General features: G+C 61.5%; 1 protein-coding gene across 1 annotated transcript in view; it reads left to right on the plus strand.

Annotated features, from left to right (window-relative positions):
* The window catches only part of PDZRN3 (PDZ domain containing ring finger 3), a 75,962-nt gene extending 56,216 nt beyond the window's left edge, over nucleotides 1-19,746 (plus strand). Inside the window, exons 4-10 of the mRNA XM_039837972.1 lie at nucleotides 9,743-9,990; nucleotides 11,169-11,256; nucleotides 14,193-14,291; nucleotides 14,667-14,729; nucleotides 16,116-16,214; nucleotides 17,233-17,349; nucleotides 17,823-19,746. Of these exons, the coding sequence (XP_039693906.1) occupies nucleotides 9,743-9,990; nucleotides 11,169-11,256; nucleotides 14,193-14,291; nucleotides 14,667-14,729; nucleotides 16,116-16,214; nucleotides 17,233-17,349; nucleotides 17,823-18,968 (1,860 nt within the window). The 3' untranslated portion in view covers nucleotides 18,969-19,746. The remainder of the gene's footprint in view (nucleotides 1-9,742; nucleotides 9,991-11,168; nucleotides 11,257-14,192; nucleotides 14,292-14,666; nucleotides 14,730-16,115; nucleotides 16,215-17,232; nucleotides 17,350-17,822) is intronic.
* The last annotated feature ends 7,345 nt before the right edge of the window (nucleotides 19,747-27,091 follow it).

The raw sequence follows: 27,091 nt of genomic DNA on the forward strand, positions 1-27,091 counted from the left end.
GTGGCAGGTTAGTGTGCTGTTTTTCTCAGGTGGCCATGAAGTTTCGGAGCCAACTTGTCCCCGTGTCCCTCTGCAGTCGGAAACATCCGGAGGCCGGGGGAGGCAGGCGTGACGGTCCCCTCCCGTGGGCGGCATGCGAGCGCTTGTCCGAGATGGGTTCATGCTCATGATGAGGGTGACAAGTGACCTCCTGAGACCTGTCTGTCACGTACATGCTGGGCACACGCGTCACGTGCGGCCTCGTGGGCCGTCATGTGCCCCTCTGAGCCCACGCACGGCTGTCATCGCCACTTCCTGTGAGGCGGTGGGGGCCGCTAGGGAAGCGGGCGGGCCGGGTCCCACGCTGCGAGGGGCAGGGCCGGGCCTGCGAGGGACCGTGGCTCCGCAGAGGGGCCTGGCCTGCTGCCCCGAGGCTGCGTGCGGTCGCGGGGCTCACCAGGCGCAGTGCATCGTGCCGCGAGTCCCACCCGTGAGTCCCCCACGGCGCTGGCTCTCGGCGCGACGCTGATTGAGCAGGGGCCGTGGTGCGCCAGGCGGGGCCGGCGGTGCTGCGGGGGCCACTGAGCCAGCAGGGCGGGGCCCTCACATCCTCACCCCCCAGACGCGGAGGGACACTCGGCCCGGCCATCGCACAGGCAAAAGTGCAGTGACCAGCCCTGTGGCAGTCAGTGTCCAGTGTGAGGGGCACGTGGCGGGTCAGGGCCCAGGGACGTTGGCCAGGCCGGGCTTCCTGGACCCCCAAGAGGAGTAGTGGGTGCGAGCCCCCTCCCCACCCCAGACCCTCACCCCACACGGCTGCTGCACGTGTCCGCCAGGCGGGGCCCACGTGCTGACTCTGCGTCTCCCTCCCCGCTCTGAAAACCGCTCGCTAAAACCATGTCACACTCGTTGCCCGGCCGTGGGTGTGACACCGCTGAAGTCACGTGTCGATCCCCCCCCAAGAAAACCTGCGTTTCCTCATATGTTAATTGCATTATCGAGGGTTTTGTTTGGCCCATTAATTCCTTCCCAGATGATTTGCTCCTGGGAAGTTTCCAGCAGATTCTCCCGTGTCTAATAAATCATCTTGGGAAACACCGTGTGTCCTCCGTCACCGGGACTGGAGCCCGCACACTGGTCCCTGGCAAGGGGCAGAAGCGGCCTCTTCATCACAATTAAACTCGCCGCGGCAACAGCAGAGGGGGCCGGGCCCGCGCGGGGACCAGCGGCTCAGGAGGGCCGGTGGGTCCCTCGCCGGGTGTGCTAGGGCCGTTTTGTCATCCAGTTTCTCTGGTGGCCCCAGGTGAGGGGTGTGTCTTCTCCCCATCCCCCGCTTGACGTCTGCAGGACCCATGACCCCAGTGTGGCCCTTCCATGTAACCAGACCCAGAGCGAGGAGTTGAGGCTGAGACGGCTTAGCCGAGTGTCCTCGGGGTGTGAAGGACTTGGGGGTGTGGCTCTCGTCCCAGGATGTGACAGACGTGTCGGCGCAGGGCACCGAGCACTCGTGTCTGGAGGTCAGTCGCTAGGCCAGCTGGGACAGTGAGACGGCGTGAGCAGCAGGCAGCGACCGTCCACAGGGCGTCACCTCTGGGGTGACCAGTGCCGGCCCAGAGGCGGAGACGGGCCCAGGACACTCGCTGCCGTCTGCACGGGCGCCAGCGGCTCCTCACTCACCTTCCCGGTCCCCAGCACTTAAGCCACGTTCACGCCCGTCTGTGCCGGCCTCCCGCAGACACGTTCAGTTCGGCAAACGTGTCTCGGCCTCCTGTTCGCTGGGCGTTTTGTGCAGCTGAAACGAGTCGTTTTTCTGCATGTTTCGTTCCAGTATTCAATCCCCAAAAACGCGAGGATCAGCTCTTGGGATGTGGCCGTATTTCGTGGCCCTCGGCGCCTTGATGTCGAGAGACGGCCGCTCTCCTTCTGGTTTTAGAGGTGACGGACGTCCCGGGCCATCGTCACTCTCCGTCTCTGCCCTTTGTAGATCACGTTTATAACCCTCGAGAAAGAAGCGCCGGCTTAAGTTTGCTTTGACTCATAAAGGCTCTAAGTCTCCCGTGCGCGCCCTCCACCCCGTCCGTCCGTCTCCCGGGTCTGTCGTTCCTGCTCATTTTTACTGGTTCTTGCTCCAGAAGCAGGATTTCCAGAACCCTGCGCTCATGTCTCACAGTGGCTGTTAGATGATCTCGTATTTCAGTGGAGATAACTTAGGGCTTATACAATCTTATTTACATAAAGTCGTCCCTGGTCCCTGGCGGCAGGCGAGGGCCTCAGCAATCTACGACTGTTTCTGCAATTTAATAAAGATGCGTCCGGTTCATCGTTGCTCCCTCAGCGGACTGTTCACTCGGCACAGATGAAACGTGAGCTGATCGGGCGGCGGGTTTTTTTTCCTTTTGGAAATTGTATTCTAATGTAGAAATAAATCTCTACCCAGCAGGGAAGAAGCCAATATTTTCTTCTCTAACCTAAATTTCCTCAACAAATTAGGTAATAATTTGCAATAAAAATGTAGTTTTTTTTTTTCACAGTTCAGAACCAACACGAGGTTCGTTTTGTGTTTCCATTTTATTAACGAATGAGCATTGAAATGGCACCACAGGAACACGCACGCACACCGCGTGCTTTGCAGAACAGCCTGGGACGTGCGGCCACCCACTCTGAGCACCCCAAGCCCTGGGCTGTCTTGCCACAGACTCAGCTCTGCCCTTTCCTGATGGGGCCAGTGAGACGCTGTTGCAGTAAGAACCCAAACCACCTGCACGTTAGAACATCGTGTCTTATTTTAGAACTAATACTTTTTAAAAAACTAAGTACATATATGATTTTAAGCCTCTTTCTTCAAAGACACATCACCTATTTCATTTTTCGGAGGCTGGTAGCCAGGTATACTCTATATTTAGAAAAAAAAAGTGAAGGATTTTGAAATGTGAGATACTTGAGGCAGATGCAGGAAAGACCGGAACAGGGTGGTCGCCCAGGCCGTCCGCTCCCGTGCGGGCCCTCGGGTGCAGTGGGGGCCCTCGCCGTGCGAGAACAGCAAAGCCAGGGAGATGGCCTCGCGAGCGTCAGACGCCACCGTGCGCTGCAGGCCCGTCAGACCCCCACACGCCATGCAGACACGCGCTTTCCCCACCGGGGCCTCGCCTCGGTGAGTGCCGGCTGTGGACACATGCACGCCGCTGGCGTGGGCGCTCGCCGCAGGTCGCACACCAGTTCCCGCTGGTCAAACACCAGTTCCCGCTGGTCAAACACCAGTTCCTCCGTGAGACCCGCTCCTTTTTAATCTGCGTTGATGCCCATGTGTAGAACAGTTGGCCTTCCCTTTATCGAGCCCAAGACCAAACTATAAACTCTAACTATAAACTATAAACTATAAACCTTTCTCTGAATGAGAAAGGTTTTTCCAGTTTTATGAGAAACAATAGACACACGTGCCATGTAAGTGTGAGGCGCACGGCACGCGGTCTGGTTCACACGTGCTGTGAAGTGACCACCACGGGCTCGGCTGACGTCCGCCCCCCGTGTAGAGATGGTCCAGGGAAAGAATGTCCCCCTCGTGATGCGAGCTCGTGGGGTTTACGCCAGCCCCCTCCCCGTGTGTCACACCGCGGCGCTGGCTGTCACCAGGCTGTGCGTCACGGCCCGGTGCTCACGCGTCTCACGGCTGCAAGTCCGAACCTCGTGCCCCCTCCTCCAGCCCGTCCCCACCCTGCACCCCGGTAACCCCGGTCCAAACCCTTAGCTGAGGTGTTTAGATTTCACGTGCGCGTGAGATCGTGCCGCGTCTTTCTCTCCTGCTTACCGCACTCGGCATGATGTCTCCAAGGCCCTTCCACGTCGTCGCCAATGGCCGCATTTCCTCACGTGTACGGCTGGTCATGTTCTGCTGTGTGCGTGTCACACACGCACACGACTTCTTCTTTACCCGCCCGGCCACCGGTGGACACCGAGGCTGCTCCCGCCTGTTGTGAGCGACGCCGCCACGGACGTGGGTGCAGAACCCCTGCTGAGCTCGTGTTCTCCTTTCCTCCGGATCAGACCCAGAAGCGGAACTGCTGGGTCGCGGGGCAGTTTCAGTTGGGCTTCCCCGGAGAACCTCCCGCCAGCGCGCGGTCCCCGCCGCCGGGCGCGAGGGCTCCCTGTCGGTCTCCACGTGCCGGCACCGCTCGTTTGGCGACGGCCTCTCCGACGGGCGTGCGGTGCTCTCCGTGGCGGTTCTGATTTGCGATGCGCAGCGGGTCTCCACGTGCGCCCGCCAGCCTTCCGTGTGTCTTCCTCGGAGAAATGTCTATTCGCGTCCTTTGCCCATTTTTTTGATTGGGTTACTTGGTTTTGTTTGTTTTTGAGTCGTGTGAGTTCTTTCTGCATTTTGGATATTAACCCCTTATCAGATATATAGTTTACAAATACTTTTTCCCCATTTTGTCGGTTGTATTTTCACTTTGTTGATGGTTTCTGTTCCTGTGCAGAAGCTTTTTAGGTCCATGTGGACTCACTTGTCTGTTTTTTATTTTGTTGCTTGCACCTTAGCTGCAATTTCCAAAAAGTCATCACCAGGGCCCAGGTAAGCAGCTCAATTTTATGTTTTCTTCAGGAGTTTCATAGTTACAAGTCTTACGCTTAAGTCTTCGATCTACTTCACGTCATTTTTGTGCGATACGGGCCCAGTTTCTCTCTTCTGCATGTAAATACCCAGTTATCCCAGCATCACTTACTTAAGAGTCTGTCTTTCCCCGTTGATTATTCTTGGCTCCTTTGCCAATTGTTAGTTCACTGTATATGCGCGTATTTAATTTGGTCTCTCGATTCTGTTCCATCGGTTTATGTGTCTGTTTTTGTGCCAGTGCCGTGCTGTTTTGATGACTGTAGCTTTGGAGTTCAGTTTGAAATCAGGAAGTGCGATGCAGCCTGCTCCGTTCTTTCTCAGGATTGCTTTGACTATTTGGGGTCTTTTATGGTCCTATTTAAATTTTAAGGGTGACTTTTCTATTTCTGTAAAAATACCATTGAAATATTAACAGAGATTGCATTTTGAATCTATAGGTGGCTTTTGGTAGTATTGCTACTTCAACATTATTCATTCTTCTTGTCTATAAACAGGAGATACCTTTCCGTTTGTTTGCGTCTCCGATTTCTTTCATCGTGTGTCGTAAGTTTCAGGTAGAGGTCTTTCCCCTCCTTAGTTAAATTTAGCCCAGAGTATTTTGTTGTTTTTGATGCTGTTGTAAATGGGATCGATATATTTCTTTTTTCAAAAGTTCATTTTAGTGTATACAGCACCACTGATTTCTGTATGTTAATTTGGTCTCCTGCACCTTTACTGAATTCTTTGATCAGATCTGAGTCTTTTTGTTGAGTCTTTTGGGTTTTCTACAAGTAAAATCACGTCCTCTGCAAATAGAGGCAGTTTCACGCCTTCCTCTTCTGCGCTGACACTGTGCATTGTTTTCTTGCCGGCAGGGACTCTGGTCAGCGTTACGAGGTGGCCGTGACTGACCGCACTCAGTAGGAGATGGCCATTGATCGCCTCCTCCCCCGGCGGCAGTGGGGCGGGACCCAGGGGCCCTGCAGCTCCTTGTTTGGGGGCCTGGATGCCACTGCGGTTTTGCTCTGCAGATGGGAGGCCTCGTGCTGTGCTGGCTGTTCACGGCCTGTGTCGCCGCGGCATTGGCTCGGCGCCTTGGCGACCCTTCCCCAGGGCTCCGTTCCACAGGTGCAGGTGGCGCTTAGTGAGGGCGCGTGTGGGTAGCGAGAGGGAGAAGCAGCAGAAGCAACTAAAAGTGGCAAAGCCCCCCACTCCTGTCTTTGCTCGAGCCCCTGCTCGGAGCTCCCGGACCCAACACCACCTGCTCCACTCGGTCCCCCCAGCGCCAGGTTGTCAGCCACTCAGCTCCCAGTTGTCACCGGCCCTCTGCCCGCTGTGGGCTGATTCGGCTCCTCGCCTGGGCAAACCCGGCTCTGGGCGGCAGACCCTGATTTGCGGGTCAGAACGAGGCAGCTCTGCACCAGCGAGCCCCCCGCCCCCACTTGGTTCTGTGGGGAGCCATGCCTGGGGGTCGGGGCAGCTGCCGCCTCTGCAGGGGCCCCCTGCGCCCAGGAATTAAAGCCCCCCCCACCCCCGCCAGTCCGACCCTGCGGAGCCGCGGGGGCTGCAGTCCCCATGGCACGAGATCAGAGCGGGCTCCCCGAAGCGACGCAGCGCAAGGCGCTGGTTGACCCTGTTCTCCCTTCCCATTGGGGAACCCGAGACCCCACTCTGTGGAGCGGGGGGCGGGGTGGACGGCAGCCCCCCGCCTCGGAGCATCCCGTGTCCTGCGTCCCCATCCCCATCCCATGAGCAGGACTGCCGGCCTGTGCTCCATCCCGTGGTGACCTGGTGACTTGGTGACCACTTCTCAGGACGTCCTGCAGTGGGGGCGAGGTCTGTGGCTCGATCTTGGTGGCATCACTGCAAGATTTTTTTTATCCAACTGAAATCAGGGCTCAAAACGTTTTACTTTTCAGTATATAGTTTATTTTCGTCTGTTGCTGCTAGTAGAATCTAAATTTTAATTCACTCAAAAACAGGTGTGATATCTCACAGAGGGGAGTCACTGCCCCTGCATCTAATTAAATGAACCCCATAAAGGTGGGTGGCACCAGGGGCATGGGGGGGGCTGGGTGTTACACCCGTCAGCCCTGTGTCCTGGGTCCTTCGCTCATGTGACAGAAATAGCAGTGACCTGAGAGGCTGATCTTCGGAAACCAAGGCGCTCGCGCTCTGGTTCGGAGGGGCAGGGGCTCCCCAAAAATCTGTCACGACCACGCTGAGCTGCTTGCGGCTGAGTCACAGAGACCGGCAGGGTTCTGGGCTCCTGGCTGAAAGCATATGACAGTCACTTCAGCCACGGCATCTCCAGGCAGGCAGTGAAAACCAGGCCCCCTTCCGGCTTGGGCTGGTCGCTGTGCCCACGTGGTGAGCAGCCCGGCCACCCGGCAGACCCTGGCAGAACGCTGTGGGCACTGTGTCCTAGCCGACCCTTCCTTAAGTGGGTCACGGTCCGGTGGCCTTGCTTTTCCCCAGGAAATTCTGAGTGGCATCCCATCAGCTGGGAGGCGGAACAGTCTCGCTGAGCAACCACAGGGCGCTGCTGGTCGAGTGGGGGACTGGAGGGTGGACAGGTGGGTCGTCCCTGGAGTTTACCCCGAGGCAACAGCCCCCAGCTCTGCACCAGGCCCCGGGGCCGTGGGGGAGGATCCGAGTGCCGCACACGAGCACGGGAGCATCGCCCAGGCCGCGTGGAGCCAGGAGTCATCCCACCGCCCGGTCTCGGGAGGCCTCCCAGCAAAGCACCCGAAGGTCCCTTAGTGTCAGGTCACGTTTGCGGCTATGACGTTTGCCTCGAGTCAGACTGATTGGATTTTTCCCATAATTGCACCTAAGTCACAGGGGACCCGCCAGAGCCTTAGGTGAATAACTTAGGCATTTAATTTATAATAATGATGAGGTTTGCAATCAGCATTTCTTGTTCCGAAACACTCCATTTACTTAGTTTTAGAGCTGCATAAACTGTTTTAAAAAGCCGTCTGCTCAATCGGGCGAGTTAATGGCATTTTGACCGGGCGAGCGTTCTGCCTGTGATTGTGGCCATCACCGCGCGTCGGGTAATGGGGACGCGATGCTAATCCCAGAGTAAAGGTTGTCATTCCCCATTGGCCAGCGCCGCCGGGAGTCATCACCTCGCTCAGTCTCAGCGGTGCGATTCCGAGATGACAGTGTCGTAAGTGTTATGTGCACGAGGTAATTCAAAACGAATCTGGCCGCAGCAGCGGGTCGTCCGGGATGCTAAACGCCCACCTTGCCTCATCGTCTGTCAAGAGAATGTAACGATCCCTAAAATGCCTTGTCAGGAAGCTTGCATGGCGGGGTCAAGTCCCGTAAAATTTATCTGTCGCACCCCCGAGACGGTCCCTGGGGACTCGGGGACGGGCAGCACTAATGTGGACGCCTGGCACCTGAGCGCGAGGCGGGCGGGGGCCCCTCGGTGCACAGCCGCCGCTCAGGGCTGCGTTCTACCTCTCTGATTTATGGGTAATTTTCTCCGGGAAAATGTGACTCGTCGGGTACACAGTCCCCGGTCTCTTAGTGAGTTCTCACTGTTTGCGTGTTGAGCGCCACACAGAACTGGTCTCATTAAACTTCATAACAACCCCAACGCTTCAGTCCCTCTGTCTGCAGATGAGGGAACAGGGACTCGGGGAAAGTAGCCGCATTGCCCGAAGCCACAGCCGAGGCCGCCGGCCTGAACTCAGTCGTCCCCAGCTGTGAGGGAGGAGGCTGGCTCACCCGAACCCCTGGAACTGAAATGGGTCCCTCAGCAGGTGCTCTGTGGGCTGCATGCAGGGCGGGATGCTCTGGTGTCTGGTGACAGTCACCCAGGGCCCCGCCCCCCGGGGCTGGCCTCGCCCCTTCCTGCACGGCCTCTGCTGGGGGCGTCTTGCCTCAGCCTCCTGGCCGCGCCCTCCGTGGGACAGGCTCAGCGAGCACTGGGACGCACAGGCTATCTGCCTGCGGCCCTCCTAGCTCAGGCCCATCTGGTGGGTCCTTTGCATTTTAGGGCATCGTTTAAGAACCCGCTCGGCGTTCCAGCCTTGGTTTATAAAATCTACCCATGGAAAGCAACAGTTACCCTCACTTTTCCATAAAACAGCTGATGAAGATGGGCCCCCATCAGGAGGTGTCTCCAGTCCCTTCCTGCAGACAGGAGGGGCCGTAGGGACAGGCTGCAATGCGTCCCTGCTGGGTGCGCACTAACCCTGTGCCCCCACACCTGCCGGGGTGTTAGGGCTGCAGCAGGCGAGGTCCAGGTACAAGGACACATTCCTGAGCGCGGCTGGAAGTCTGGGGCTGAGAGGTTCTGAGACGGGCTCGTTTGTGTGCTCAGTGTCGCCAGGGACCCCAGCACTCCCGTCCCCTGCTCTGCCTCCCTCAGGGCGTCCGTGTGGCCTCGCAGGCCGGCTCCCTGCACGAGCCAGGGGTCCCCACGGGGCCAGGTGGTCACGTGGGTGTCGTCCCACAGGCAGGTGCCGGGAGCGACTTCATCGTCTAGAAGTCAGTTTCTGGCTTCCGTTCTGGGCAGAGCCGTGGTGACTTAGTTCTGCTTATGCCACCGAGAGGGCCCTGGGCACAGCGTCCCCAGGCGTCCCCACCATGGAGCACCAGGCTGTGCTCACACTGTCTGTCTGAAGCTGTTGGGTGGCGCGAGCGCATTTTGGTCCTGCCGAGCCTGGGACTGGGCCGGGAGAGTGGTGACGAGGCGTCTCCATGTGCAACTTGCCCCAGGCGGTGGCACTCGGCACGTGCCGGCCTGCAGGAGCGCGGTGGCCGAGGGCTGGGCTCGGCGGTTCAGCCGGCCGCCGTTCCCACTCGAGGCCCATCGTGACACCCGCCACATCCCCGGTGGCCTGTGTGGTCGTTCGCTTCATGTTTTCAGTTGGCTTGTTCCTTTAAACCAAAGGAAGTCATTTAAAAGGGGACTCGATACCACGTTTTTACCCGCAAAACCGACAGGCCGGAAGCACACGGACGCTTGCCCCGCGAAGGCTCTGAGCCCAAGGCCACGCCTCCCAACAGGTGTCCCGGGCAGGTGTCCCGGAGCCCGGCACGAGGGCCCAAGTGTCCTGGACCCCGACTGCCCCTCGCTGCCTCCAGGGAGCCCTCAGCCCTGTCTTGGTCTGGGCTCTGCTGGCCCTGCTCACGCTGCCCCAAATGTCCCCACAGGTCAACGGCAAGGACCTGTCCCAGGCCACCCACGACCAGGCGGTGGACGCATTCAGGACGGCCACAGAGCCCATTGTGGTACAGGTGCTGCGGAGGGCCCCACGGGCCACGGCGTTCTCGCCCGTGCCCGGGCCACAGCTGGCGGACGCGGCCACGCAGACCGACATCACCTTCGAGCACATTGTGGCACTCGCGAAGATGGCAGCCCCACCCACGCCTGGGCTGGGGCCCTGCCTCCTGCCAGAGGGGTAAGCCGCACGCCGTGCACGCGGTGGCTGGGTGGGCGGGTGCTGGGTGTTGTATGCGCTGGGTGCTGTGTGTTGGGTGCTATGTGTGCTGGGTGCTGTGTGCGCTAAAGCAGGTGCTATGTGGGTGCTGTGTACTGGGTGCTGGGTGCTATGTGTGTTGGGTGCCGGGTGCCGGGTGCACTGGGTGCTGGGTGCTGGGCACTATGTGTGCCAGGTGTGCCGGTTGTTGTGTGCTGTGTTGTTTTGACCTCTGGTTCTGGCTGCAAGGTCAGAGGTCAGCAGGAGTGCACATCAGATTGGGGGTGTCACCATGACACCTGCCATCGGGGCCTTCCAGCGGCACCCTCAGCACCAGGTGTCCCTTCATGCGGGCAGTGCAGTCACTTGCTGGGTCTGGGGACTTGAAATCTGGCCATGTGACCGTCACTCACATCTGGTCATAGCTGAGTACCAGCGTGGGAAGGCCCAAGCCTGTTGACACTGTGCTGACATCTAGGATGGGGGTCAGGGTCCCGGCTGGCATGGGGGTCAGGGTTCCGGCCGATGGTCCGGGCTGGAGCCTCAGTCCCTGTCCTCCTCGGGCCCTGTCCGAGCCGCTGACGCGTGCATCATGCTTCCTGCTGCCTTCGTTCCCGGCTGTCCACTCAGCGTCCAGACAGGCGGCTGGTTCTGGGGACGGTCACGTGTTGCCCCAGAGAAACCCCAGCCCATTCTCCTGGCAGTGTGAGTGTGTGTGCGTGTGTTGCTTACACACACATCAGCACACGTACACACGGGCACACACACAGGTACCAGGTGTGAGCACAGTCCAGAGATGTAGAGAGACTGTCCGAGGTGATGCACCGGGGTCTCGGTCACAGCCTCAGGATGGATCTCAGGGGCCAGCACCTGTCTCTGTGTGTCGCCTGCAGCCCAAGCTTTGTTCCCCCACAGAGGTAGAAGGTAACCATGAAGCAGCAGGTGGCAAAGGTGAGCCTGTCTCGTGCCTGGAGACAGAGTTAGTCGTCTTGAGTCCTGTGCGTCCAGGGGGCTGGGTGCTGGAAGCCACCATGCCCGCCTGCCGTCCCCTCCCACCCACCCGTCTTCCGGAGGAGATGGCCTTGAGCACGCGTGGTGTGAACTCAGGGTGGAGGCTTGGGGGGCAGGCGCCTTACAGTCTCTCGCCCTCGCCCTCCCAGGCACCCCTCGGCACACGTGTACTACGATCCCGGCAGCTACGTCGGAGGCGGCCCCCAGGCCCTGGACAGGGAGGAGCTGGAGCTGGAGGTACGAGGGGGACCCCCAGGGTCCTGAAACCCACGGGCGGGGGCTGCTACCGTCGCCCGGCGCCTCATGACAAGCGGGGCTGGACACTCACGTGGCACGATCACCCCGTGTGCTCTGGGGGAGAGTGTGTCTTCCTCTGCGTGTTTCGGGCACACCCCACCACGCTCCCGCGTCCTCCTGTGTGACGCCTGAGCCGTGAGTTGTGGTTTTGTAAGTTGCGGGCACTGACGGTTCTGATTCAGCTCTGATGCCGAGCAGCACTGAGACTGCCCCTGACTCAGGACCAGCCTGCCCCTCCCACCATCTGTCCCCAGAGTGGGGATGGTGCAGGGGCCCCCAGTGGCCAGGCTGGTGACTGCCCTAGGAAACGCTGGGCGGGAGGGGCAGGGGACAGGTGTGACTGTCCCCTTGAAATCCGGGCCTGCTCCGGGGGGCTCGGTTCCCAGCACGGGTCTGCCTCCTCGGCCTGACCAGGCCACTCCCAAAGGCCAGGCTGAAACGAAGCAGCACTGGCGGTGTGGCCGCCGTCCCCTGGGCGCGGCTGCCGTGAGCTCCCGGAGGTCTCGCCCTGGGGTTCCTCCAGGGCCGCCAGGGCTCGGGTCACAGAAATACCGTGGTGACGTCTGAGCGCTGTGTCCCATTGTCCAGATGCCTGGTGGAGTTTGCAGCCCGCGCCAGCCGACCCGGGGCCCTGAGCTGGGCGGTCCCGCACTGGGTTTTCTAGCTGAGAGGGGCCCGCGGTGGCCCTCAGGGACAGGGGTGCCTTTGGGGCAGGTGATGGGCTGATTTGCATTTCTGGAGCCACATGGTACATTTAAAGGGACAGGAGCTCAGCAAGCTGGTGAGCAGAGGTGAAAATGTAGGTCATGGCAGCAAAGGCCGAAAAGGACTGGCCTTCCGAGCCCTGGGCGCCCGGTCCCCTCTTTTCATTTGCGGAAAGAAGGTCAGCCCAGTGCCACGCGTCCAGCAGCAGCCGGTCATTTCTGGCCCGTGTGACCTCACTGCATGGACCGTGTGGCTTGGAGGCAGGCGGGCTGTCCAGACGGAGCTGTAGCCGGCAGCGGCGTGTTCGGTTCTGTCACGCGTGCCGTCACACGCACGCGGCTTCTCGGTCGCCTGCAACAAGCTTTGCGGTCACCTCGCCTGGCTGCACGCGGACTTGTCCCGGAAGCAGCTGGCCGCGACCACGTCAGCCCGGACACAGAGCGTTTGGGCCGCAGTTGTGCACTTGGAGCCAAAAAAAGGACCACGAAACTCCACCAACTGGGGAAGCACCGAAACAGACGGTTCTCGCGCCCGAAGGACGTGCAGCCAGGGGAGACTCGGCTTGCGCGTGAAGGACGACCTGTGGCCCGCGACGCGCAAATTCGGTGGCTCCAGCGTGTTCGGAAAGAACTTGCCCTTGTGGTTAAGTACGAGCCGCAAACTAGTGCTCATTGTGCCTTGTCTGCTGCTCGAAGTGTGAGCAGAGCGATTTCCATCCAACTCCACTAAGTTCTCAGAAATTCATGGGATTCAGTTCATGAAAATTCGCCATCCTGCTAAGGCTATAATTAGGCAGTCGTTGACTTAATGAAGATATCCAGGTGCAGAAAATGAAGCTGCCCTACTGAGGGAGTGTGTGAAATGTGCTCCCTCTGCTGTAGCAACTTCTGTGACCTCGGACGAGTGGCCCTGCCCGTGCGTCCTTTCCGCCGAGGCCTCTGGTCACGATGCCGAGAGCTGTGATGCCTCATCACAGGGCACAGAGGGGTGAGGGAGCCAGGACAGGGTGAGACGCTCGTGAGGAAGCTGCTGGAAGGAGACAGAGCCAGATCCAAGGTCTTCAAGGCCCCCCATCCCTCACTTTCCGCTCCGTGCAGCAGCCAGAGAGATGAGTGACGGCGGCGATTGGGTTGTCCTGACATAAAACGTTTATCTGATTTCCCACCGTGCTGAAGTAAAATTTGAGTAGTCAGGCTGCCTTTGGGCCCCACCTGTTCCGGCCACGCTCAGCCCCAGCCCCCTCTGCACCCAGCCCCGCCCTCCCACGCTCAGCCCCGCCTCCCATCCCATGCTCAGTACCCTGCACAGAGCTTTGGCCCCATCCCAGGCCCTTCGTACCTGCCGTTCTGCCTGCAGTGCTCGTGGTTCTGGGCACCTGCCCTTCACAGGGAGGGTTAAGGAACTGCCTGTCACACAGCCAATCTGAGTTCCCCACTGACAGCTGCACTCTGCCACCCTCCAGGAAGAGCCCAGAGACGGATTGCTCAGTCCCCAGAGACGCCGTCAGGGCCCTCGCAAACTTCCCCAAGGCTCCGACCGGCTTTAAAGTTCTGACTTCACCCCGCAGCACAGACTCCCCGGCAGACGCGGCAGTGCCCCTGCGTGATGCGTCTCACGCTGGGGATCACCGTTTCTATTTAATGTGCAGTGATAGCGGCTGAAACTAATCTCTCGAGCGTAAATGCCACGGCCGTCGTGGAAAGCATCCATGGCACCCTGTCACGTCACCCTCCTTCCTTGGATCAGTGTGTGTGTGATCAGTTTGCACTTTCTGTCACTGTGAACGTGAAGGTGACAGCGTGAAACAATGTAACCAAACACGTTGGAAACGGCCGCAGTGAAACGGCTGGCCGGCCAGGGCCGTGGGATCGTCCTGTCTGGTGGACCCTGAAAGCATGCCTTTTAAAAGCCCTGCCCCAGAAGTCCTGATGCTGATCGTTTTTGGGGGGGATCCATAAGATAACTGTTCTCAGAGCGACTCGATGTTGAGTGGACGCCCGGAAACGCCCTGGGTGCTGGCCCGCGCGTGGGCACTTCTCTTGTAGGTGGGCCCTCCCAGCGGTTGACCACAGAGTCTCTGTTCGTTATTTAAACACAGTATTTTTAAAGCATCGGAAGTCGTCCTGTGGCACTGCCCGCAGGGCCTCACTGGGGACACCTTTCTCTGTCAGGAAGTGGCTCTGTGCAGGACGAGCAGCCAGGACAAGCTGGGGCTCACGGTGTGCTACCGCACGGACGACGAGGACGACATTGGGATTTTCGTGAGCGAGGTAGGTGGTCGAGACCAGACGAGGGGTTCACTGTCCCCTCTTATGAGTTAGCCAGCCCTGCCTCTGGCTCACTGAGCACCCTGGGGAAAGACGCAGATGCCTCTCTGTCCCCCGCATCACGCTCAGCGGAGCTGCAGCCTTACCGGGCTCGGGGTCGGTGCTGGCACGGGACGCGGAGAAGCCAAGGTGGGCTGTGAGGTGGAGCCGTCTGCGTGGTTTTGTGTGCCTAGCCGAGGCCTCATCTGGCCGCCCACTGAGTCTGGTCTGTTTCTGTGCCCAGTGAGGACGAAGGGGTGGGCGTGGCTGTGGGGCACAGCCGTTGTCATGCGTGTCGAGGTGTCTGCCTGGTGCTGAGATGCGTGCTGTGTGTTCCAGATCGACCCGCACGGCATCGCGGCCAAGGACGGGCGCATCCGGGAAGGAGACCGCATCATTCAGGTAGGTCGGCTCCTGGCCGCTGGCCTTGCCCGCTGCCTCTCCAGAAAGAGCAGGCCAGTTCCAACAAGCTCGAGGGGTACGAGCGGGTGCCGGCCAGACGTGGGGTGACGGGGAGCTCGGCTGTGGGCAGTGACGTGCACCAGGCAGCAGAGGCCTGAGCGGGCGGGAGGGTACCCGCAGCAGTCCTGCCCGGCACCCCAGACGACTCGGGAGTAGGTCTCCCCACGACAGGCGTGTGTGTGACTTGGGAACCTGAACACTGCCGTTTCAGGTGTCTGGGAAGGCTTAGTGCTGGACCGAGTGCTTCAGGTTTGGTTTTGTCTTTAAAACGGGAATGTTTTCAGAAAAGGTAGTGAAATCGATCGAGAAGGTTTTCACTTTCTGGGACTCGGCGTTTAACCGTTACGCAGACTGGCTTCTCGGGGTCCTGGCCCCTCCCCCAGCCCTGTTGCTCTTTCGAACCAAAATGAGACGCTCCCGTCGGCCGGCCGGCCGCCCAGCCGCACGGGAACCCAGGTGCGTCCCGCGAGCTCGGCTCTGCCCCAGCCCGGCGGGCACCCGCAGCTTTGTCCCTGGGAGCGATCGTGGTCTACGTGTCCTCAGCCTTCCGCCCACACCTCCCTGCTCAGGGTCCGTCTGGCGGGCAACCCAGAGCTGCACTTCGAAGGTCCCTTCCTTTCGGGGTGCTGTTGTTTTCCGCCCACACTCCCTGTGGGCAGGGAGGTGCTGGGTCCCCACGTGGCCCTCACCGCCTCCACGTGTCTCCTTGTCACCGAGACCCATCGCCCCCAGTGGTAGTCACCCCGTCGCTGCCTGAGCTCAGAGTTTCCGGGGCAAGGAGCAGAAACCCGTGCGGGGTACTCGGGCGTGATGGCGAGAGAGGTCGTCGCGCCTGACCCGTCCCCCGCCTAAAGAAGCAGGAGTGCCCACTGGGGCGCGGACCGGCCTGCATAGCTCTGTTTCCTTCTCTGCCCTCGACTTCCGCGGCACCCCCAGACCTGTCCCGCTGCTCTTGCTTTACCCGAAAATACCCTTCGTGACACGTCAGTACGTTCCGCTCACACACACTCCTGCCAGACCGTGCTGTCCGGCAACGCTGCTCAGACACCCCTTCTTCGCAGCACTGCGCTTTTTCTCGGTGCCGCTCCTGGGGTCCTGGCCACTTCTGTGCCCACGGCTTCCACTGCGCACTCACCGTGGTCCGGGGACTCCGTCCTGGGCTGCATCGATCTGGGCGGGCCCTTCCCTCTGAATGCCAGCATCCCGCCCAAGCCCCGGGGAAGTCCTGGGCCCTAGCTGCGAGCGGTCCCAGCGGGAGCAGCATGGAGTGGCTTTGCCCGATCTCATGATGCATTTGTCACCCCCACCTCCTCTTCCTCCTCTAAGATCAACGGGCTAGCGGTGCACAACCGAGAGCAGGCCGTGGCTGCCCTCGCCAGCAAGGACAAGAGCTTCTGCTTGCTGATCGCGCGGCCCGAGCTCCAGGTGAGTCCGCGTCTTGCGCCCGAAGCTGGGTCTGTGTTTCTCATCAGAAGCCCCTACAGCAGCAGTCCCTGACCTTTGTGGCACCAGGGACCGGGGCTCCCGTGAGCATCTAACCCCTGATGACCTGAGGTGGAGCCGAGGTGGGGATGCTGGCGCTGGGGGGCGGCTGCACATGCAGATGGAGCTTCACTCGCTCACCTACCACTCACCTCCTGCTGTGCGGCCCGGTTCCTAACAGGCCAGGGACCGGTACTGGTCCGCAGCCTCGGGGTTGGGGACCCCTACCCTACAGGACGTTGTGCGAGTATGAAGTCTGAGCCTTGAGGCACGTTGTACCTGGAAAGGTGGTCTCACAGCTGTGACTCAGAAGCTGCTTTGTGTTTTAATCTCCAAGGCTGGTGCTGACACTCTTGGCACCTACACTGGGGCCCAACAAGTCCAGTAGCACAGGGACCCTGTGAAGGAGAGGGAGACACGTGGCACGGGGACCCCCGCCAGGGTCACGACCTTGCAGACGTTTGCCATTGGGGCCTGGGGATGCTCCAGCTGGGACCATGTGTCTCCCTCACAGTGGCAGGGACGGTAGAGGATGGGGACAGCGGTCATTAGGACTGGACTGACAGCTGGAATTCAGCTGAGAGTAAATTTCAGGTGCTCCCATCACAAAACGATAGTGACCGTGAGGTGACGTCCGGAGCTGGGCTCATCGTTGCGCCACGTGTGTCTGCACGAGTCGTGGAGCCCGCCTCGACCGTCACTTTTCTTTTTAAAAACGAGAGAAACGTGGGCCCACAAACTTTTTATTGAACAAAAACAAGAGGCCGGATTTGGCCCACGGGCTGTGCGAGGACCCTGCGTGGCGTGCGTGGACGGGGGGCGCCCGGGTCCCGGCGGACGGCACCGCGGCCAGGTGGCCCAGGGAGGCCTTGCCCAGGGATTTTCTTTTCTAAAAACAAACGGGGCGGACGAAGGCGAAGGCCTCTGTCTTCTGAGGCCGTGTCGCTGCCACTTTCCCCAGCTGGACGAGGCCTGGATGGACGACGACAGAAACGACTTTCTGGACGACCTGCACTTGGACATGCTGGAGGAGCAGCACCACCAGGCCATGCGGGTCACGGCCAGCGTGCTCCCCCAGGTAGGCGGCCGGCCCCGCCCTCGGAGCTGCGGGAGAGCCTGCCCTGGGTGGGTGGCAGGCACCCTGCTGGGAAGGCCACCGAGAGCCATCCATTTGCCTGGGAGGCCCCACTGCGGCGCCCTCCCCACCCCAAGCTCACCGGGCGTCTGGGGTGCAGCAGCAAGGCGGGGGCTGCTGGCCTCCCAGCCTGCTGCGGACACACGGGCGGGGAGCGCTGCGCAGCTCAGAGACGAGGGTCACGCAGGCCAGTGGCCTGAGTGGCTCAGCACCCTCCCACTCCCTCTGTGTCCCCACATCACCCCAGTGGATGTGGTGAGCTAGAGCCGGCCCTGCGGGGTCGAGCGTGGGGAGGTGACCCCGCAGGGTCGGGCCGGCAGGTCCAGGGGGGCCTGGCTAACTCCGCCTGGCCGGCAGGACGCCCGGGCGGTACGGAGCGGCCCTCCGCAGCGCTGTCCCCGATTTCCCTTGTGCAGAAGCCGCAGGAGGAGGACGGGGGCACCACAGACACCGCCACCATCCTGTCCAACCAGCACGAGAAGGACAGCGGGCTGGGCCGGACCGACGACAGCACTCGCAACGACGAGAGCTCTGAGCCCGAGAACAACGGCGACGAGGCGCCCGCGGCGGACGGCGGCGACCTGAGCGCCAGCCCCGAGCCCCCGGGCAGCCCGGGCGGCCTGGACGCCGAGCTGCGGCGGCTGAGCCGGGAGCTGCGCGGCGTGGAGCTGGAGGTGCTGGGCGTGGGGCGCGCGCCGCGGCCGGCCGCGCACGCCGAGGCCTGGATGCTGCCGGACAGCGGCTTCCGCAACTACAACACGAGCGCCGAGGGCCGCCGGGCCGCGCTGGCCGACATCACCGAGCTGCCCGAGCGCTCGGACCGCGACAGCTCGAGCGCCTACAACAGCGGGGAGAGCTGCCGCAGCACGCCGCTCGCGCTGGAGACGTCGCCCGCCGGCTCCCTGTGCCGGCCGGCCGCGGGCGGCGCCGAGGCCCCCGCGGGCGCGAGCGAGGACGGGCCGGCGGCCGAGGGCGCCGCGGAGTCCCCGGTGGGCGCGGCCGGCCGGCAGGCGCACATCCCGGCGCACGCGCGGCGCTACCGCAGCTACATGCAGCTGGTGCAGCAGCGCTCGGCCGTGGAGTTCGCGCCCAGCCAGAGCAGCCTGGCCGAGCCGGGCGCCGAGTGGAAGGTCAAGGTGCGCAGCGACGGCTCGCGCTACATCACCAAGCGCCCGGTGCGCGACCGCCTGCTGCGGGAGCGCGCGATCCGCCTCCGCGAGGAGCGCGCGGGCGCCACCACGGACGACGACGCGGCCAGCGAGCTGAAGCTCGGCCGCTACTGGAGCCGCGAGGAGCGCAAGCAGCAGGCGCTGCGCGCCAAGGAGCAGAGGCGCCGGCGCGCGCTGCTGCAGAGCCGGCCCGACGCGCCCCCCGAGCCGCCCGGCGCCGACGAGCGGCGGGGCCTGAGCGTCCTGGAGCTGAGCCACAAGAAGATGATGAAGCGGAGGAACCGGCGCATCCTGGACAACTGGATGACCGTCCAGGAGCTGCTGGCACACGGCTCCAAGGCGCCCGATGGGTCCCGCGTGTACAGCTCCTTCCTGTCGGTGACAACCGTGTGACCCGCGCTGGTGCGGGGCAGCCCGGCCTCGAGCTTCTGCCGCAGTCGCCTGCAGCCCCGGGCGCAGCTCCGCCGGAGGGGGGCGCCGCCGCCCCACCGTGCAGCCATCCCGGGCAGCGGCGACGCGTTCGCGCTCGGACCCTTTCACCCGAAGTCTCTAAACGTCAGACGGGCCTTGCTATTAAGCACTTTCACAGAATAATTTGTTTAAACTACGTTCGTATGGGAAAGTTAAACACGCTTTCTTTTCCTGCCGAGAACACAGAGACGACTGCCAGCACGCATTTTAACGGGACCCTATTTTATGCTGTTGCTTTGCTGTTTCACAGGGGTGACCCTTACTATGTGACCGAGGTCAGGGCTCCGCTCAGAACCACCAAACCGGGGAACGGTTTCCGGCACACACCAGACCGCGGTGTCTGAGCGTGTCTCCTGCCTCCACGCTTCTGCCTAAAGCTCCCAAGAGGGCGCAGGTTCCGACGGGAGGGACCGGCCGCGCGGCCCTGTGGGGCCTGCAGCCGTTTGCGGACAGCGTCGCGTGGGCGGAGCGCACGCACGGGGCGCTGCGCGGCGCGCGCGGACGTGCCCATCACCTGAACCTTTGCTGCGCAGGTTTGAAGGGACGGACTTTTTACAGGCAAGTTCACGAAATCATATTAGTTATAAACATTAAGTAAAATGAAGTTAAAATAAATTATTTTCTATTTGATATGTTTTGAAGTGACCCCTCATTTTGCAGTGGTACCTCGAAAATAAAGGCCTTTTGCGGTGTTGGTTTCCTTCCTTGTCTGACCTGCTGCCTTGGCTGACTGAGACGTTTGGGTCCTCACCATGCGGCCAGGAGACAGGTGTGAACGCAGGTCTGTCCGCGAGCCCAAGGGGTCAGACTCCCATGGCCCTGCGCTCCCAGGGTCTGCCCGGCAGAGGCCTCCCCTGGCCGGGTCCTGTCAACGAGAGTGGCTGTGGGCAGGCCTGTGGGTCACAGCCAGCCTCCCTCCCACGAGGCCCAACTCCCCACTGCTGAGATGCAGCTGAAAACTGTGACCTTTTCCCAGAAGTACGGGACCCCCAAGAGGGTGGGCTTCACCTCCGTATCTCAGACTGCACACCCCCGGGCTTGCTGCACGGCTTCCTGAGTGTGGGCTCACAACCATTTCAGCTGTCAGACCTGAGGAGACAGGCGAGCACGGTGGGTCAGGAAGGGGTTCGCCCTGTCAGACCCCCAGACAGAGTCATCCCACAGAACCCATCCAGCCAGAATGCCTCCTTTGGGGCCAAAATCTTGAGCTAAATTACTGTCATACTGGCAGTAAAACGTCTTGAGGAAGGTGAGCTGTTCTACGTACTCCTCCCATCAAGACATCTGTCCCTTGCCAAGACAGAGCCGGCGCGCAGAGACTGCCACGTCCACGACCTGACTCTGACCGTCCTGCGAAGCGAGCTTTGCACACAGTGGACTCTTGGGCTGTGGCTTTCCAGCACCCGAGGCCAGTAGCCAGCAGCCCCAGGTCCTGGCTCCCCGAGCAGCCCTGTCCCCGTCCCCAGCACTAGGACCTCAGGCCCTTTCTTCCGGTTAAGGTTTCACAGAGAACAGACACCAGTCAGGAGATAAAAGTCGCCACTGGACATAGAAGCTCGTGGTGCCTTTGGGGAAGCACCTTTGCTCCCCTCCTGTGTCTCGTTTAAGGACAAAGGGGGAGGTTACGTGGCCTCGAGGACAAAACTGCCACCCGAACAACTGGACAGCATCAGTAGAGCAGAGGGATCTAACCAGGGCGCCCCATGAGCCTCAGGATTTAGGGGTCAGCACGTGCCACTTATGGAAAAGCAGAGGGAGATGAGAAAAAACACGCAGGTAAACCGACTCCAGATCCTTCCATACTAACGTATTTTTAACTTCCTTTGTCGCTCATGGCTTGCAATAAAAATCTCATGTGAGGCTTTCCAACTTCGATGTGGCAAATCAAGTCCTAAAAGAAATCGGGAGAGACCCCAGAGGTCATCGCCGTGTCGCGAGCAGGGACTCACTGTGGCTGTGTGCCCGGCCTTCGCGCTCCTGCTCGGCTTCCCTGTGGGTCAGGGCGCCAGTGCCCACCCAGTCCTTGTGGAGACAGCTGCCGTGTGACCATCAGCCTTGCGTCCCACGTGCTCGCGTCGGGCGATGGGCAGGGCCCCAGCGGTGGACAGAACCGGAACATCCAGGGCCTCCTCGGACTTACGTTCCGATGGAGGGAGACATGAGGCCGGGCGTGGCGGGCGCCGTCATTTAAACAGCCAGGTCAGCAACAGCTTCACGGAGGTGCCTTTGAGCAGAGATGGGAGTGGGGAGGGGTGAGCCTGCGGGTGTGGGGCTCGGGGAGAACATTCCAGGCTGAGGACCCAAGGGGGGTTACCTGGCGCCCACAGCAAGGGTGTTGCAGGCGGGGGCAGGAAAACCAGGGGAAATGACGGGCCCTGTCAGGGCTGCAGAAGCACCTGGGAGGGGCTGGGCAGGTGAGGATCGGCCAGAAGGCTGGTTTTACAGGGATGTGACGAGGTAAGTCATGTGACCCTTGCCGATGCTCCCCGAGCGTTACCTGGGTGACCAGTTGGTCCCAGACAGCCCATGCCCCCGGCACTACATGACCACAGCCTCCTGCCGCTCACGGCACGGACGTGTCAACAGCCCCTTCTCCGTGGGGACGGCATGGCGTCAGCACCACTGTGCCCGGCGTTCGGTGTCATGGCGCGTCGGGTACCCCAGACTCCTACGCGGAAGCCGTTGCCCAACACCTCAGGATGGAACTTATCTGAGAATGGGGTCTTCGCAGAGGGGCAAGACGAGGGTGGGCGCCAAGACTGGCGCCCTCTCATAACAGGGAAATGGGGAGTCGCGCGGACATGGGGAGAGGCCGCATGAAGACGGAGGCAGTGGTCGGGGTGCCCCCCGCCGAGGAAGGCCAGCGGCTGCCACAAACCCGGGTGCAGGGGGCGGGCATCGGTTCGCCCGCCCAGCCCTGGGAGGACCCGTGTCTCCGACTTCGCCATCTCTGAACGTCCAGCCTGGTGCCCTGAGGGGACAGGTGTCCGTGCCAAAGCCCTGCTGTGAGGCCCTGGGTCCCAGTCCTGGCAACGCGCGCGTCAGACAGGACGGGGCGCGGCTGGCCCCGCTGGCCCCCGGACGGTCTCTCACACCTTCTCCCTCTCGATGTGACGCTGCCTGGTGTTTTGTGCCCACTTGAGGCAAACTCGAATCAGAGCCAGTGTCAAGGGAGCTGGGTGCAGGCACCGCCCTGTCAGTCATGGGGGGCGAGGCCAGGACTGGGCGGATCCAGTCCCCAGACAGAGGCAGTGGCCCAGCTGGTGTTAGGAGAGCAGAGGGCACAGGAGCCCCGCCCCCGGGGTTTTGGGGGGCCAGGAGGGCCAGCAGCCCGGGCCACTGGAGCTGCCAGGCAGGAGGGGGCCGGGCCAGAGGGCGTCACCCTCCCTCACCTGTGACCCAGGGGGCTGGCCAGACGCACAGAGGAGGAAGGGAGAGCGGGCGACCCCCAGAGCCCAGCCCAGGCCAGAGGGGAGCAGGAGCCCTGCGCTTGCAGACAGCAGCTCTCCGAGGAGCTACCGACATTATGACGCCAGAGGGGACCTCGGGACGCGTCCCACTCACAAAATCGGTCGAAATGAGGGAAACGTGTCCTGACAGGATGAGACGCTTCGCGAGTCTCCAAATGTACACACAGAATCTACAAAGACTCCGGTTTCATTTCATCGCAAACTGTTTCTTTATCTTGTATTTCTTTCCACAACGCCCAGTCCCATCGAGGAACGAAACCGGGTGCTGATAATGAACCTGAGAGCACGTGCGACAGTTCAGGGGGACACACAGGAGAGGGGGCAGCGAGCGGCCCAACACCTCGCCGCCAGAGCCAGCGCCCCGCACCCCACACCCCACACGAACACCCTGCACCCCACACCCACCTGCACCACCCCGCACCCAAAACCCACACCCACATCCCACACCCCACCCCAGCACCTCAAACACCCTGCCCCACACCTTACTAAAATTCAATCCACCCCACGCCAAAACCGCGGCTCAGGCCACCACCCCACACTCATACCTACACCACCCCACCCACACTCACATACCACACCCCACACTCATACCCCACACCATGCACCCCACACCCCACATCCTACACCTGTACCCCACATCCCGCACCCGCACCCCGGGTGTAGGTATAGGATATGGGGGCTGTGACGACACCGGACGCTGTGGTGGGTGTCTCCTCGCCAGGTGCAGCCTTGACGGCTCTGCAGGCAGGATGAGCCCATGAAGCCTGACGGCCCCTCTGTGGGGCGGTGACGTCCTCGCTGCCGTGCAAACAATGGAAGTGACCTGCTGTCCCCAGTAAACCCGAGCTGTGGACTCGGCACCGGACGCCCCTGGGGAGGCCGCGGCTCGCGGCGCATTCGCCACCCGCCCGCCCTGCCCTGTCCTTCGCCCTGCACTTAGTTTCATTTCAAAAATACACTTTCCGGGGGACAGGAGCATCCACCCAGGCAGATTTGTTTTTCCTCCTGGACCGGGATTCACCTCGAGCCGACCTTGGAGTTCCCGCAGCCACTCGCTGCCCTGAGCCACATGCGTGCTCTCGATGAGCGCTCTGCGTCCCCCAGCGTGGGGGGTGGGCCTGCATGCCCTCAAGAGCTCTAAGGTCAGAGAGGATGTAGAATGTCCGAGGTTCTCAGTGAACACAAATACCCAGGCCCGGGACGAGGAAGAGGCAGGCAAGGCACACACCAGGCGCACAAAATTTAAGCGGGTGCCAAAACACTCAGCGAGGAGAGTGTTTTAACACAACCCTTTCCGAAAATCAGAGCCTCAAACTACGACCTTGTGTTGACCGTCTGCTTTTGTAAATGAAGTTTCCTGGATGTTTGGGGCCTGGATTGGGGTGGCAGGTGAGGCAGGTGGCGCCCCGCCTTTATTTAAATAGTTGATATTTTGTTCACCATGGATTTTGATGTTTAAAAGATATTACATTAAAGCAATATTCATCTTGCCCACCGAGGGTTGGCACCTTCCATTTCATGTCCCAGGCATGTGCCACTCGCCCCTCCCACTAGGTCTGCCTCTGCAGACCCGTGACGATGGGTGTCGCTCTGTTTCGGGCACTTCGAGGACTTTGTGGACACACACGGTCACGCACTGAGCGCCCTGTGCTTTGTGGAAACCGAGGCACAGAGAAGTCAAGCGGCTGGCCCCAGGTCACACAGCGAGTTGAGCGAGGAGCTGGGTTTGCACAAGCTCCAGCTCTGCAACCGGGCTCAGCCTGCACGCCCCTCCCTGCCTGCTTCTCTGCCTCCTCCGTCCATTCCTAACTGCGTGTGCCCCTCCCCCGGCATGCGGTGCAGTCTCATCCCACGAACCAGCCTCTCTGCTGAGAAGCTGCTGCCCCTTCAGCACAGGCGGCTTTGCGGGGGGCCAGCCCACGGACCCCAGGAACGCAGCAGCACTTGCTTCCTGGCTGGCAGGTCGGTTCACGGCTGAGATGGAGGCCGGGCTAGGAGACACACCCAGCATGTGTGGAGGGGCCGCTGTCCCATGTGGCTGGTGAACAGGACACAATACCCCTCGGGGGGGCCCAGGACCCAGCGGCGCACGGCAGCGACCTCCTTGCCTGTGTGAACCCTGATATTCTCATTTGGCCCTGCAGGCAGCGACTGCCCAGGTCCCCAGGGACCACGCTGTCCTGGCACGGTCACCACGGTCACCACGGACGCTGGCCACTCTCCTGGAGGACGAAGGGCTCGGGCAGCAGGCGGGGCACAGTCACCGCGAGTGACAGCTTAGGGATGCTCACTATCGGCCACCGTCAGCCCCACCTCCAACAACTGCAGCCCTGGCCGTGGCAAAGCGGGTTGTCCCCTTGTCCCCGTACATGCTCTACATGCGTGACACCGTTCAGTAAGCTCCCAGGACAGTGTGTGCTGAGTGCCCCAGAGCCTCCAGTGACACGGACGAAAGGGCAGGTCTGTCACTCGGCAGGGAGGGGCGGGGCCGGGAACCGCACGGGAACGGGCGCCCAGGTCTCCTGCGCTCACCCGCACGGGGCAGCCCTTCCCCACCAGGCCGCCTACGGGGCAGGGGGGCTCAGACACGGCGCGGCCTGTCTGCCAACGCGGCACGTGATTGTTCTCATTTCCTCGGAAGCAGAGCCTGCGCTCAGACACGGGGACAGGTGGTTTATTCCAGAACACAGGACGTGGCAGCAAGAGCAGGGCGGGAGGTGAGGAGAAGCTCATGTGGGGGCCTCACGTGTCCCAGACGCCTGTGCACAGAGGGGCCGCGCTCCCTGACTGCTCTGAGCAGGTGGGGCGCCACAGAGGCACCCGGGCAGGGCGGGCGGCGACACGACAGCTGTCCTCTCCCTCTGGTCAAGGCTGGCTGCAGGGGCCGCCACACATGCAAGCGCAAGCACACGGGCACATGGGCACACGTGTGTGCATGCACATGGGCACACAAGGCGTGCACGTGCACACAGGCACACATGCACACACATACACGCACCCACACTCACCCACGCTCTCAGTCAGGGTGGCCTCAGGCCCCTGGCAAGCTCTCACGGCCCAGCCCCGGGGCAGAGTGCAGACGGGCTGCCTCGAGGCTGGACACCGGTGGATCGGGCACTCCTGAGCTTGCCTGGAACAGCCCCTGTGGCTTGTGCTGAAACCAGAAACAGGCTGAGGGGACAGGACTCTGGCACCAGTGTCCCCTGCTACCTTGGTATCAGTCGAGGGCACCCGGGGAGACAACGCGTCATGTCGAGTAACCCCCAGACCACGTGCCAGCGTGTGCCGGCAACCTGGCCCTTGGCAAATGGAAGCGAGCTACGCGGGGCCTTTGGCAGTCGGGGCTAGAAGTACCCAGAGTCACCACACGAGTAACGTCCCTGCTTCCCATCCCCTTCCAGCAAACACGCACACACAGAGGACACACAAGTACACGTGTACCCACCCCCACACACGTGTCCTGAGGCATTTACACACGCATACACCCCGAACACGCACCTCGACTCTCGAGGGCTTCGCCCTGCTCCCTGGAGTCTGAGTGGGCGGCGCGTACCGGGAGCGTCACACAGTGACCCCTCCACAGTGACCGATCAGAGCAAAACGCACTGGCACGCGGTGGGGGAGGCGCGCGGCAGGAAAAGGCGGGTCGGGTAAAGGTCCCGGTCTAAGGGTATCGAGCTCGGCGTCCCCCTTTCCTGCCACGGCCTCGAAGGGGCGCAGCAGCAGGTAACAGCCACCGGGGCAGCTGCGAGCCGGGTACAGCCACGCGCTTTCCGGGGACAAGCCCCGGAGGTGGCAGAGCAAGTAAGTCTCCTTTTCCGGTTTTCTGACGACTGGCCGGGGCCCAGGAAGGTGAGTGACTCTCCCTCGTCCCTGAATACAAGTGGCTGAGAGGAAGCAACTCTCGTCCCTGGTTCTCTGCCGTTCCAAGAGCAAATGGCCCAAACGGGGCAATTTTACGGCCCTGCGCAGAGGGTGGAGGACGAGGGTGGAGGACGCGCCGAACGACAAACCCGAGGCTGCTGACGCCAGACACAGCCCTGTCCAGTCACTAAGGGGAAACTGCCGAGCCCGAAGCTTTTATAAATCACCCCGAACTAACCAGCCATTTAAGGACAATCCCATAAAAAATGCAAGGGACCACAGCAGGCTGCTTGCAGAGACAATGGCTTTGCAGCCTCCTCTGGGGCATGCAAATTGGGGGACCACCGAGGGCCTTTTCTGAGCTATGGCTTGATTTATCTCAGAGGGGGTAGCCCCGGGGAATAGCTGTGGGGTGAGCTGCGGGCTGTGACAGCCTGGGCCCGGGCATGGCAGGCGGGCAGTGGTGGGGCTCGGCCTGGGGACGGGCACTGCTATGCAGCCCCTGAGCCTGGGTGGCCCGGCAGCCCTGACCAAGCCAGGTCCTTCTGCCGTCTCGGGGTCTGTCACTGCCCACGCCGTTCTCACACAGGGCAGAGGGCTGCGCCAGCTCAGGACCGGCTCCAATTGTCACGTCGTGGACTGCCTTCCTTTCCCAGTGGGGGGCAGAGGCCCAATGCAGCGGGGTGGGTGGGAGGCCCCCAGAGACGTGCC

This window comes from Pteropus medius, unplaced genomic scaffold (assembly GCF_902729225.1).
Source record: "Pteropus medius unplaced genomic scaffold, Ma_sr-lr_union100, whole genome shotgun sequence".
NCBI lineage: Eukaryota > Metazoa > Chordata > Mammalia > Chiroptera > Pteropodidae > Pteropus > Pteropus medius.